Source organism: Osmerus eperlanus, chromosome 20 (genome assembly GCF_963692335.1).
Source record: "Osmerus eperlanus chromosome 20, fOsmEpe2.1, whole genome shotgun sequence".
In the NCBI taxonomy this organism is placed as follows: Eukaryota; Metazoa; Chordata; class Actinopteri; order Osmeriformes; family Osmeridae; genus Osmerus; species Osmerus eperlanus.
In genome coordinates, this window is record NC_085037.1 from 6,706,467 (window position 1) to 6,720,595 (window position 14,129).

The window sequence follows — 14,129 nt, forward strand, 5'->3', positions numbered from 1 at the left end:
AAGACACTCAAGAGTGACTCGTCAGAGCAGGGCGACCTCTCCACGGAGAATACCCTCATATCTCTTCTCTGGAAGAGAACTGATGTGAAGACATAACACTACAAAAATCCTGTCTGTCAAATACACTTGTTTCTTTTATGTTCCCCTTGCCTGGCTGTGCCGACTGTTGTGTGAGTACTGCTGCTCTACTCAGACCAGGATATCCTCCTGTCTTCTTCAATTCAAGAGTTTGAGAGAGAGAGATATGCCTCTGGGCTCACTGATTTGTTGTTTTTACTCCAGTGTAGCTGTTAGTGTAGTGGAATCAGGGGCTATGCAGTATGGTTAGCTAAACAATAGTGTTTGGGGATGCAAGGCTCTGTGCTAGTGTGTGACGAGTGCATGCCCTGACTAGCACATTGTTTAGCAGGCCATTACAGCAGGAGAACCTGTGGTTCAGCCACAGTGTGCCCCCTCCCCCTCCCCCCCAGCCTCATAAGCCACACCTTACTGCTCTGTGTGTCTGACCCCACCAGTAGCCAGTAGACACACACTTACAGCATCGGAAATGATGGCCTCATTATCTGCTAGAGCCCTGGACAGATTGAGGAGTTGGTCCAGGATAATCGCTGTTTCCAGTAAACGTCAAACCCCTGTCATTCCCTCAGAGGAACTCCTGCGTGTGTGAGAAAGAGAGTGTGTGTGTGTGCATGTATGAGCGAGAGTGAAAGAGGGCATGTGTCTATGTGCTACCCCTACCTGCACACAACAACAGCAAGAAGAGATTAAAAAAATAATCTGCTAAACTCCAGACTCCAGAGCGCTGGATGGCGAGAGCACTAATGAGCTTGTAGGTGTGTGTGTATGGGGCAGGGGGGGGGCTGCGAAGTGTCTGCCGTTATGTAACAGCGGAAGTGCAAAAACAAAACAAGCCAAGATTACTGGCAGCTGCGTCTGATTTCTGCTGCTGACGGTTTGTGTTTACACACAATTAACGTCTGGGCCTCCAAGGTCTTCTCCCTGCCAACTAGGCATCCATGGCAGAGAACACACACGGTCCAGTCAGACAGACAGACAGACAGACAGACACACAGACACAGATAATTCATATTTTGGTTGCATCCCAGGTACGCTTGCTGTTGGAGTGGTACTCTGAATGGCTCTGCTCACCTCATGAATATATCATCCTGATGTGTTCCCAAAATACTTTTCCCCCCCGTTCTATGACCACCCCATCTGTCCAAACACCCTTCCAGTTTCAACCACAGAGGTCATGAACTAGGTTCGGACCTGGGATCATGGCTGTGAACCCAGGGATGAAGCCAGCTTCTCCCATCTCCTGTGTTGTACGGATTGGATATTAGAACTGCACTACCGCTCCTGTGAGTGACGAATAATGGCCATAAAGCCTCTGACAATGTTAGATCGAGTTCTAAGACTTCCACAATGTGCTGTGGTGTCTCAGCGTCACCGCAACACCACGTCTCAAACACAACCTCCTACGCCTGCCCCCGAAACGCCCGCGGAAAGCCTTGAGAGAGCGCTATGGCGGCACGATCCTTCGTTCCTTTGACACCTCAGAGGAGAGAATAAGAGCGAGCACGCTTATTTCATGTCTGGAGGCACAGGAAATCACCCTCGCTTCACAATCTGTACATTCAGCTCAGCAGATCCTGTCCCCTGGGCCATGCAGAAGGGAGAGTGAAAGAGAGAGCAGGGCGCCACATGGACAGAGAGAGAGAGAGAGCAAGAGAGAGATGGAGAGAGAGAAAGAAAAAGGGGGAAGGGGCAGTGAAAGAGAGAGAGAGCAAAAGAGACAGTGACAGGGAGAGAGAGTCAGGGGGGCAGGGGAAAAGAGAGATAGAGAGAAAGAGAGAGAGAGAGTATAAGTCGGTAGTCCTAAAGTCCTAAAGGTGTTAGTAAGACAATCACACAAAGCACAAACATTTATTATTCAATAACTAATACAGTTGGTATACGACTATTCACAAGCTCACAGAGAGCTCTCTGCTTCTACTCAGACAACTCGTCAAAGCTCAGTAAGAACGCAAAGTAGCTTGCCAAATTTTTAAAATAGGAAAAAAAAGAAAAATACAAATTGTTCTGCATAACAGGTGCTCTGCTTCTCTGTGAATGTCTTATGTGTGTAACAGTCACTTCTTACAAACAGGATAATACCCTTTTGTAACAGTTAATACACAATCTTTACTCTGTCTCTACACACTAAGGCAAAAGAATGTTACACTGCAATTCAATGTCAATTAGGGCGGGGGTGCTATATGGTTAAAGCAGCCAATCTTCTTTGTATACACTACCAACCCCAAAAAGTAGATACCTCAATCCTCACAGTGGAACACACACCACACTGTTATAGAACTACTGATTATTCTGGAATTCCATCGTAATGATGCAGCCCAGTGCTGCTGGTTCCGTCTGTGTGCTTCTGTTGTATGTGTGCCTGTGTTCATGTGCACGCTGTATAAACAAGGTGGTTTTAAGTAAAGCCCAGCTCTGGGATTTTAAATAAACACAACGTTTGTGAGTGATGGGTGGGCAGGCAGACAGACTGGGGGTGGGGTCACTTGTCATCCAGTGCTCTCACTGGGACAGGGTTATCTACAATCACAGTTCACATGATCATGACTTGTTTCCTGATCAGTGTTGTATCATTTGTTCTGTATGAACAAATATGTGACGACAGGTCAAAGATGGCTGGTTTGAAGCCTATGTTTTCCTAGAAAGCAAGATTTATACATGCATGGATCACTATCTCCATTCAGACATTGTATTCACCATAAACTAGGGTTAGGCCGTTCCTGTATCTGGGACATTAGACAATGAGCAACACCTAGTTCTATAGATCAGCTTGTGGAGATAGCCGGTCTTTGGTTAGAGACAAATCAATGGGATAGTTGATGTGAACGGCTGACAAAAGGCAAGCTCCATATCCCTCTTTGCCATGTTGGAGCAGACAGACTTCTAGGCCAGCCCTACTCTCCCAGGCTGCCATTGATTGTCTCACTTCAGCTGTGAAATGTCAGGGTTGAGAAGGCGCAAGGGATTCCTTTTGACATGGTTCAATGATCTTGTTATGCTGCCTCTGATTTTGAATTGTCTTTTTTTTGTATATTTAACATAGCCTATAGAACCAATTGCTTATCCTTTGAAAGTGAAAAAAAATTGTTCCAGAAAAGCTGAAAAGCAGCACAAACATGTTCTACAAAATGAATTCAGTTGTCTTGACTTACTAGCCTACGTTACAGTTTATGCTTTTTAATAAATTGTCTGCTGATGATGTTTAGTCGATTATTGATTAGGTGTAGGATACAGCGTGCGTGCGTGTGTGCGTGCGTGTGTCCTGGTCTCCTGGTTAGCCAACCCACTCTCCCTAGTTGCTGCAGCAGTCCTCTCCTCTTCGTAGTTGAGTAAACTACATGGACATTAGCGGACGCACCGAACGCTATACAACCGCAAACGAGTGGATTAAAACGTGCTGTTCCCTGGCGCATTCATCAAAGATCGATAACAAAATCAACCAATCAAAAACCCACCATAGCTGTAACTCCTAGCTTAGTCAAGATACTTTGCTGGAACAAACTGCCAGGTAGCGGTAACTCAGTAGAGCATTGTGTCATAGAGATCGGCGGGAATGGCTTCATCTCCTTGCGGCAGTGGGAACTTCGATTCCGGTCTGGAAATCAAAACTCGATCGGTGGAGCAAACACTTATTCCTTTGGTCTCGCAGGTAAGTTGTGTGATTAGAGACTATTTCAACTTTGTTTAATTCTGATCAACGGCTGTAGTCACGTTTCTCTGTCTAATTCCTAAACTGCTATATGCATTTTTTTTTAATGTAGAGACTAGTTGGAGTGTAGGTTATTGCATGCCTGTATGTCCTCTTTGCGCGGTCAAGTAGAATATCAAGTTTCACCGATTTGTAATAGGCTCTGCTTGTGTTTGTTTACGTCGGGATCACCGCATGTTCGAGGCTTGAAAATGTTGATCCTCAAACTGCGAGAAGCAACGAAATGGCCTAATTACTTAGTATTGTTATCAGCCTTCATTGAGCCTTAGTCGCTGTTGCATTGTTTGAGCTGCTATGTGTTATGGCACGATCACGGGGCTACAGTTACATTATTACACTGTCTCTATTACATTGTTTGTCCTTGCTTGTGGTAAAAGTACTTTTTCTCCAAACACATTTTGACCCAAGACTAAGAAACGGAAGTATGCCGACCCCACCCCCTCCATTACTTTGACGCACGTGTTTTGTTTTTCAATAAACATGACGAAAGACGTGTTGGCCTCCTCACCTATTCAACAAGTCTCTCGTTCCCATTGACACACTGTAACACTGGCATTGTTCAAGGCTAAAAGTGAAAGTCGTGTTGATCAATTAAACTGAATTGTTATTATTTTAGCTCGTGCTTCAAACAAGACAAATATAGCCTACTTTTCCACATTACATAGAAAAAGAGTTATCTTTGTCATTAAGAGACATCAGTGGCAAATACACATGCTGTTTCAGATTACTTCCATCCACTCACATGTTCAGAACTGATTGGTTGGTTAGATCTGGACAGAGGAGGAAGGGAACTCTCATGCTAATGTCATCATGTTGAAGAGCTGCAACTGAAGAAGAGGGGGACCTTGCTGAGGGCCAACAAACTCCAAACAATACCAGTCCCTGTCCCTGACCATCCCCCTAACAGCCCTGGCAGTTTGGTCCCCTCTTTCACTTGGGTCTGTTCCATTAGGATAATAAGATAATTCCTATGGGATGGGCACCCCCACTTCCCAAGAATAGGGGTGCTTCATGTCCTTTCATGGCCTCAGTGCGTTCATGTGGTGCTCGTTCCTTTGGCGTCACTTACAGAATGACTCCCGGCATTTACAGCATTGTCGTTACAACACTTGAGATCTGCTTGCTGTAGGATTCAGGATCCATGAATGATGTTATGTTTTATACATTTATATCACTTGCTCAGAGTTGTATTAATGATAGACTGTCTGTAGATCCATACTCACACCCATCGGATCACATGTACAATTTCCTCCATCTGCTTAATCATACTGTATTATAATCTTATAGAGTCTTTATTTATTATTGATATACATTGGTGGTGTACCTGTGAGGTCAAGGTAGGGCAGCATTCTCTCTGTCCCTGGGTGGAGACGATGTGGAAAGAACATCTTACTGTTGTTTCTCAACTACAGTGCCAAGGACAAAATAACGTTCTGCACAAAAGTCGAATAGTTATTAGCATGTGTAATGCCATCCCCATAGCAACACTGGTTCGACATCCAGAGAATCTCAAGTAACTTCTTGAATGCCATATTGAATCTGCTGATGTTGTTGTTAATGCAGAGGGCGGGATATCATTGGGGCTACTCACTGGCCCTGCTGTGGGAGATCTCTCTGTGTGTGTGTGTGTGTGTGTGTGTGTGTGTGTGTGTGTGTGTGTGTGTGTGTGTGTGCGTGCGTGCGTGCGTGCGTGCGTGCGTGTGTGCGTGCGTGCGTGTGTCAAATGAAATGTCTATCTGTGATCTCTGTGTGTGTCATATTAAAGGACTATCTTGATCTTTGTGTGCGTGTGTGTTTCCTAGTGAGTGATGGTCTGACAGGAAATGAATGGGCAGTGTCACTGGTAAAAGTCCTGTGTGGGAAGGTTGCGCTGATCTCTGACAGTGTCCTAACCACCCCCCCACCTCAACCCCTCGTTCTGCTTAGCTCTGTTATCAGCTTCACTCCCACCACGGTATAATTATAGGCTTGGGAGATTCCCGGACACACACACACCCACAATCAGGCCACCAGTCCCACCCTTCCAACCAGTGTGTACCCTGTCTGTCTGACTTGTTGACTTTCTGTCTGTTAGTCTCAGACTCTGTATACCCTTAAAAGTCCTACAATCATTTGGGCCTTTTATAGAACCCCATCAAAGATGGTCACCTTTTTTCTGCATAAATTCCCTTTTTATTTACAAGTAAGTTAATCACGACTTGATCTTGTTTCATAGGAATCTACTACTACCGGAGCAGCTGTGAGCCTGAATGTGAATGCAAATGAATGGCAGTGATTATCTCTGAAGGTGGCTGGTTTTAAAGCCTTTTCCTCAAGGCACCACACAGAAAAAAAGTTTAAAATAAAAAGCATTCAATGACTGTTTACTGCGGACTTTTCCTTTACTGATTCAAACATTTTAAATCGGTGGAGTCATTAGCAATGATCTAGCCTCTCTAACTCTCAGATCCTGATTACTGTTGTGTTATTTCTGTTTGAAGTCCTGATCAGTCAAATAACAGCTTTGGTTTTGGGTTTGGTAATTGAGGTGTGTTGGTAAAACATACCTAAGCCCTGTCTCGAACAGGCATGGTGGTCTATGGGTGAATGGCTATATGGGGGTTTTTGTTCACTGGTTAGGAGTCTCGTGGCACGGAAAAGTTCAGAAATTATACCTGGTTCTTTGATCTGATCGAGGAGAACTTGAATACTTGTGACACTCTAGGCCTCGTTATGAATTTTATTTTTTTTCTTCATTTTTTGCTGGACTAAGCAAGCTTTCTTAAAAGATTTTCTGCTATAATTGGGTCTGGGAAAATCCGTTCTGTCCTGGTTTGTTAAGTTGAGTTGTCATGCTTGCACAAGTTCGCTGCCACTCTGCAGTTTTTTCCCAAACTGCTACTAAAGGAGAATAAAAGAGAATGTTTTTTGCTCACAATTTGAAATGGAATAGAAGATTTATGACAACTCAAACCTTCCGGTCAGGTCTGAGTGAGTGGTTGTTCAGAATTTTTTTTGCTTAGAACTCTCATTTGGTTAGATAACCACTTGACTTAAACTTCAGCATACACAAAAGGCCTCATTGTCAACATTTTACATGTGCACAGTTTCTCGACAAGGAAATAGGCTTAGGGCCACTTTTATCCCTGGATAAAAAATAATCTGAAATGGAAAGTTTTAGGGAAGCATTAAGAGGTAATCCCTGTAATGTCCTGTGGCCAGTGGTGGAGGGACATGATAAACAACCAGGTGGTGAAGGGGTTCTTTATTCAGAGGGATGAGGTACATTAGCCTAGCATGTCTGCTTCTTACGGCAGTGATGCTAATAAAGATGAATGACTCTGGCTTTATTGGAGAACCACTGAAAGAATACCACCAAACACCTCCAGGGACAGGTACAATACAGGGCTCTGTGTTTGTACTTGTGCTTTTAGGCACTGTTTTGCTGTGTGTGGTCTAGCATGCTGGTCTGTGGTTGCATTCCCTTGTGGCGAGGTTTGCTTTGCTAACAGAAGCATGTAGATGTGGACCTGTACCAAATCTGATAAAATCCTTCACAGCTGATGTCCGACCAGCTATATGAAGCCTCCGTTCTCATCTGAAGGGCTCCTTGCTTGGCTTCAGACCCTTCTGGCTTGTTGGGCGCTTGCATGTATTCACTGTCCCCACACGGTGTGACAATGCCATCAGGTCAGACTTGAAAACATCTGAATCACAGTGAGACTGAGTCACCCTGCTGTGTGAATGAGCTTACTTGTGACTGGGTGACGCAGGCAGGCGGTCAACTGCACTCTCAAAGCTACAGAAGGCCAGTCAACAAAATGTCAGGTATTCACTCAGCAGACTCTTTAAAAAAAATTCAAGGCGATTTACAGAGGAGGACTTTAACCAGCAAAATTTAGATCTGCAGTGAAATGCTATACCCCTGAGCTATACCCATCCAACATATAGTATTACAGTAGAGAGTGGAGAAAGTCTTATTAAGAGTTGCTGGTGTATTTCGTACAGTGCAGAAGAGAGAGAAGGATAGCAGGTATTAATACCAGCGTACTTCAATTGTTGCTGATACCACTGGACCACTCCGTAAACATCTTAGTTAATGTGTTTTTAATACAGAGGTCCTAGTCATGAAAGAACATTTTAGTTAGCTTGCTTTGTGGATTTTACACCCACACAAACACCCACTCACTTCCCCCTCCCCTTGACCACTGGTTCCCCTCTGTCCTCTCTCTGACAGCTCTCGTCCCACTCGTACTGTCCAGGGAGTCATTACCAACCAGAGTCTTCTAAAGTGGGGATAAAAGGATCTCTCTCCTGTCGATCTGGTGACCTCTCATTGGTTAATATGCCGCACAATCCCAGGAGTGTGTGTGTCCGGGTACTTCCTCTCACCTAGAAAGTAGAAAATAATAAATAAGTAGTGTGTATGTCTGTGTGATGTATTTTTGTGTGTGTGTGTGTGTGTGTGTGTGTGTGTGTGTGTAATGGCCTTCTACTTGGTAAACCATGCCTGTTGGCTGGCGGTGAAAGCCAGTAGAAAGCCAGCCTGGAGTCTGAAGCAACCTGTTCAACTGATGAGAGATGCTATTATTTTTGTTTGCAAGCTGATCATTTACATGTAATAACCTTTCCCCATATTCACAGTTTCTCATTCACTACCCTGAGCCTCCTCTCACTCCTTCCCAAACTGAAACTCTCTGGAGAAATAAGTGAGTCCCAACCCTTCAACTAACAGAGCCTCAGGTCTTCGCCCCTCAGGGTTAGAGTGACTGTGCGATTCATGCATTAATGTCCTCTTGTTAGGATATCTGTCCTCAGACTTGGGTTTCTGTCGGCAGTCACGTATGGTTGTTATCCCTCCATTTTTCTGAACAGCCATTAGTGTATCAAAGATCGAATACCTTAAGTACCTTGGGTTCCATGTTGGTTTTAATCCTTTACAATTGCACCATATATCGAAAGCAGTGTCCAACTGTATGGGAACAAGGTATGACCAAAGTAGAAATATTCTCCTGATACACCAGACTTTTCGTTTGATGTATTTTACTCTAGTGGTAACACCTCTCTCTGTGACTTTGAGGGATCACCCCCATTCTGTCCCCTCCCTCCCTCCCCACCTCTCTCCCTTCCTGCTCCATCTTCCTTCTCACTCTTTCTCAGTAGCCAGCTTTCCAAACTTGAACAAGTCTGATCTTATCCTCTATACCCACGTGACTTGATTCCGCGGACTCTTTACTTGTGTGTGCTAATTGCTTTCTCAGAGCTGTCTGTGATTTCCCTCCTCTTGATAATGATTTCTATAAAGACCTTAAGTCTGACATGATGGAACAAAGAGTTGGAAGGAGAAGGACAGATGAGCTTGGTTTCTCCTCTTAGTCATATACCCCTCTATCCTCCACATCTTTCTGCTCCATCTTCACATTTTCAGCTAGCCATATTGGTTTGCATCTCTACTTACTGAAATCTGTTTTTAAACAAGCTATGTAGTAGCGGTCTTCAGTTCTGTCCAATTTAGGGCCCCCCCTCAGCATAAAGCATATCAGTATTTTATAGTCTTTAGTGAAGTAAAGTGCCTGGGGCTTTTCTTTGTACTTGGACTAGCATGGGCTACTCTGTAGGCCCGTAGCTTGTGCAGGTAAGCCTAAGGCTCTTTGGTGTGGGAGGATGGTATAAAAAGTGTACATAGTATACGAATGTGTGATAAAGTCATCATTTAGGTTGTCAAAATGTCTTGGTTGCTTGGCTCTCTCTTTCCCCAAACCCTTTGAGAACCAGGTGTCTTGGCCTCACCTCATTAATTATATACAGCCTTGTGGAAAGCCTAGCCGGAGGATCCAGGTTAGTGTAACCCACCAGCTTCCTCTGCCTTGCCTCCCTGCCTGCTTTCGTCAATCAGGTTTCCTTCTTATATTTTTTTCTACCGAAGCTGCGCATTCCTCTGGTCTTTAAGCAGTAGCTGATGACAGTGTCTGGAGAGAGGGGCGCGGACGGGGGGTTCAGCGTGGGAGCTGGGGTCCACAAGGACACTGTGTTTACAGCCTGTCACTAGCCCCTTCTGGGTGGCTGGAGCTGTGGACTGACAGCTGGCTTAGAGCGAAAGTGACACAGCCCGGCCCCACTAGTTTTATATGCAGACCAAGACGCCTATTAATAAGTTCAAGTTAAAGTCACTCTCTCACCTTCCCCCACTCAAGTTCCAAGCTGTTGTGGAGGTAAAAAGGACACAACTTGTTGTCTAAATAAGAAACCTAGCTGAACGTAATTGTGCCTAGCTATCTCAATCTGAGCTTTTACAGTAGACAGGATCGCATGATATACAGCGGATATTCAATACAGTAACGTATGTCTCACCTCATGAAAACGTTTGGGTTGAAGTGTTGTATGTTTATATGGGGGCTCCCCCTCAGGGATTGAGTTACAGGGATCAGATAAGGCCTGGAGGATACAAGGGTTCTTAAAACGCTGGAAAGCATGGGTATGTCTCATGTTGGGAAAGTGGCTTCCCTTTCCCCCCCGAGTGTGTGCGTGTGTGTGTGTGTCAGTGAAAGAGAGTGTCTGTGACAAGACACATTCCGGACACAAAAGGGGAGGGAGGCCCACATTCCTCTGCCGGGCTCCTGTTTCCCTGTCTCTGGTGTGTGCGTGTTGTATGTTACCGACTATCCCATAGGGTCGTCTCCGCCAGGTTCAAAGGGCAACGTTTCTAAGTGTGGGAGCTGGAAACTCACCAGGCTGCCAGCTATGTACGAGTTACTGCCATTTCCCCCAGGACTCGAACTTCACCTGTCTCTACGACATCTATGAATCATCTGTCAGGCTTCTCTTCTTCCTGTAGAGCTTCTAGGTTTTGATCTTTGGCACAGTACACATTTCAGAGTGATATATTGATGTAATCATTCACTTTTAAAGTTATACGACGTTAACGACGTCACAGAACCTCTCAGAAGTATGTTTCTTCTTCTTCTTTAATGCCCCGGGGATAATATGTAGCCATGTTAACTTTTTCCCACACCTGACATCTTATCTTCCATCTGGCTTTTGATCTCTGAAGAAATGGTGAGCAGAGTGACAGGGAAAGGGAGAAAACCCAGGGTGTCTCATCAACATAATTCAGCTCACTGTCAGGTTCCCCTCAGGAGAAAACACAGCCTCAAAAGAGCTTCTCGCGTGACACTCCGGCTTGCATTAGATTTCAATCTCAATCGCTTAGTGACAAAAGCCTTCTCTCCCTCCCCGCCTCACCTATCACCCTCAAACACATCCCTTTTTCTTTTTTTTTTTTTTAGCTCTGCAGGAATGAATGTGGCTTTCTCACTGCATGTTAGGTCAGGTAGGAAGACGACGGCCATCTCCCAGCCTCTTCAATGATTCAACGAGAGTGTGCTCATGCTCTGGGAAGCCGTCTTAAGCCACTTTCACACTCTGCTCGCTCGGCTCTGGTGTTTGTCCATTACTTATAATTACAAGTCATGAAGACTGATGGGATGTTTTTGCGGTTGACTTGGCAAGGCGTGGGGGATTACTGCGTGGTGAGGCTTTTATAATTACCCCGGACGGCAGACAATGAACCAAGTGACAAGTATTTAGATTAAGGGTCAGTTTCTCCATGGGATACGTTGTTGTTGTGAGATGTCCAAGGTGATTAAGTTAGGAGATCAGGTGAGGGGGATGAACTCAACTGAATAAGTCGGTTATGGATCATTTGATCATTTATTTATAATAAAATTTTTGTTTTTTTACGACGGTGGTTATTTTTTTAATCAATGAGGACGGTGAGTTTTCTCAGTGTCGGCTTTAATTTGTTTGCTTCACCCTGGTCACGTTAATTCAAATCTCGAACACACTCAGAGTGGATTCTAAGGAAGCCGCCCTGGAACCATTAACCACACCTGACTTGTTTAGTGGCTGTCTTAAACGGCAGTATAAACAAGTAGCCAACTCTGTCCTGCACAACTTATTTGCTCTCTTATTCAATAACAGTGTATGACCTTTTAAATAATTGGTTTATGTAATTAGAGGATGGCCCAATCATACGTCTTGGATCATTTCCTTTGGGGGAAGAGTGGGATAGAAATGGCCTCATACAAACACATTCAAAAGCATCCTTCCTCTCCTCCTTGAAGTAATTGCTCATTTAAATCAATGGGACTGGGTAATGGAAGTGTTCCGCTCTATAATTGCATAGCTGTAGCCATCCAGGTCTTGTCAAATCAGTGAGTACTGTTCTACTGAAAATGGAAGGTACTCAAACACAGTCTCTGTAGAGGGAGAAAGTCGTCCTGTTAAATGAAGCAAAGGCCCGTGTCACAGAAGAGACCTCACCTTGATGTAATATGTCCGGTCAGACTGTTCTTCTGCAGTGTTTTACTGCAGCTATCTCACTACAGGATCAAAAAGAGTGACTTTTTGAACCAACCACAGCCGCAGACGTATTATTTTCCTCAGTTATATTATATTCCCAAAAATCCCACTGCTTAGCTGTCTTGTCTAGCCTCCCAAAAGGCCTGCTGCTACGAGTGAAACGTCCTGCTTTGTCTGTCTACATTGGGGATAATCAGGACGTGTAAAGTGTCTTATTAGGCCAGAGCCATTATCTCCCTTAACTGAACAAACAGGCACAGGCAGTAATTCCCAAAAGGTTATTTTAGAGTTGATGTTTAGACAGCGATACTCCTTGTGTTCTGCAAAACTTTTTGACTTGACGTTTCTTTCCTGTTCACTGTCCCTTTTTAAGTGCATAATCGTCCACTAAACAAAAACTGATTTCTTTACTGCTTACCACTTGAACAGATGTGTTTGAGAGTGGTGTTGAGTCTTTGGCACTGAGGTGACATGCCTCCAATCCTTAAAGGTGCCCACACTGGTCCTGTAGACAAGAGTCTAGCCCTGCTTCAGTATTTATGGGGTATATGAATTATAAATGCATGGCTAGCTATATAAGTAGCCACTGATCAATAAATTAGAAGCTTTGCAGTTGGGCTTCCCTCTTGTATTTCATAGGAAAAGTGTTTATAGAAAAGTCTATTAGAGCTGTGAGCATGACTTCTATAAATTCTAGAAGAAAACATTTTGGAACACTTTAGACGTTGACTTAAGTCATAGGAATGTAATATTTAACATTTCAGTCAAATCAGTGAGAACATGATGGTAATCCAAGTTGTATTTAAACTGAATTGAGTGTCTGAGGATTTAGGTTGATTGAAGGTGCTGATCTGTAGGCATTTGTGAAGCCCTCTGTGACATTGCTTATGAAAAGGGATTAAATGAGTGTAGAACATTGTGTTGATATGGTTTTGATACAAGATGATGCAAGACTTCCTCTGATCTAAACGTTTTTCAGATTTGCTAACATCCCCCACGAGCAATGCAAGACCTCTAATCGCGGCATGGAAAGAAACAGGCTGACATCGGTATTAGTCCGTACTAATATTACAGGCGCCACAAGGAACGACAAGAAGTGTGGTGGTTTGATGTTCAATGGAAGCATTGTTTCTAATCCCAGAGGGGTTTCTGTCTGTGTCATGAAGAAGTCCCCATAAAGGATCAGTCGTTGAGTTTTTCCTGTGGTCATTGTTAATCAGTTGTGCATGGATTCCCAGCCCCACTGTTTCCTCTGCCCTGCCACACCTTCAGTGCCCCCTCTCCCACCCCCCCCAACCTCACTAGAGACACTGCAGACTCCACTAAGCCTCACATTATCTCCTCTCATCTCCCCTCTCTGACGTAACCCACTGTACTCCACTGTCTCTCTCCCTATCTCCTCTCTCTCTCTCTCTCTCTCTCTCTCTCTCTCTCTCTCTCTCTCTCTCTCTCTCTCTCTCTCTCTCTCTCTCTCTCTCTCTTGCTGTCTTATCCATCCCATCAGTCTTCCCTTTGTCCCTCCAATCTCTATTTCCTCTTCTCCTTCACTGTCCTCTTGTCTGTCCCCTCATTCCCTCTCCTCTCTCTTTCCCTCTCCCCTCTGTTATCACTTGCCTCTTACTGTGTACCTACATCCATTCCTGCGTCTATCTCTCTCATCGCAGCTGCCTGCCAGTCTGCTCCTGTTCCGGCGTTGGCTCTGCTCTCTTATCGTCTGTTGCGTGTTCCTCAGAGTTTTCACTGCAGTAAAAGAAATGTGACTGGGGCCATGCCTCCCTCTCGAAGAGAAGTGGAGGTTCAGAGTGCGCATGTGACCAGGGGGATTTCAACCTCGGGTCAGCTGAGTGACATCAGACCACATTAGCCTGCTAAGCTTAAGCTCACGGCCATTACCTTTGGTGGTTTAGCGGATCAAGTCTCGGGCGAGGCCACGCATAACATGACAGCACAGTCCCCCAACCATGTCCGCTGCGCTATTGCTCAGTGTGATACGTGTCAAGCCAGG

At 44.7% G+C, this 14,129-nt stretch overlaps 1 protein-coding gene across 1 annotated transcript in view; it reads left to right on the forward strand.

Moving 5' to 3' along the window:
* The first annotated feature begins 3,366 nt into the window (after positions 1-3,366).
* The window catches only part of ctnnal1 (catenin (cadherin-associated protein), alpha-like 1), a 31,973-nt gene continuing 21,210 nt past the window's right edge, over positions 3,367-14,129 (forward strand). Inside the window, exon 1 of the mRNA XM_062486865.1 lies at positions 3,367-3,724. Within this exon, the coding sequence (XP_062342849.1) occupies positions 3,629-3,724 (96 nt within the window). The 5' untranslated portion in view covers positions 3,367-3,628. The remainder of the gene's footprint in view (positions 3,725-14,129) is intronic.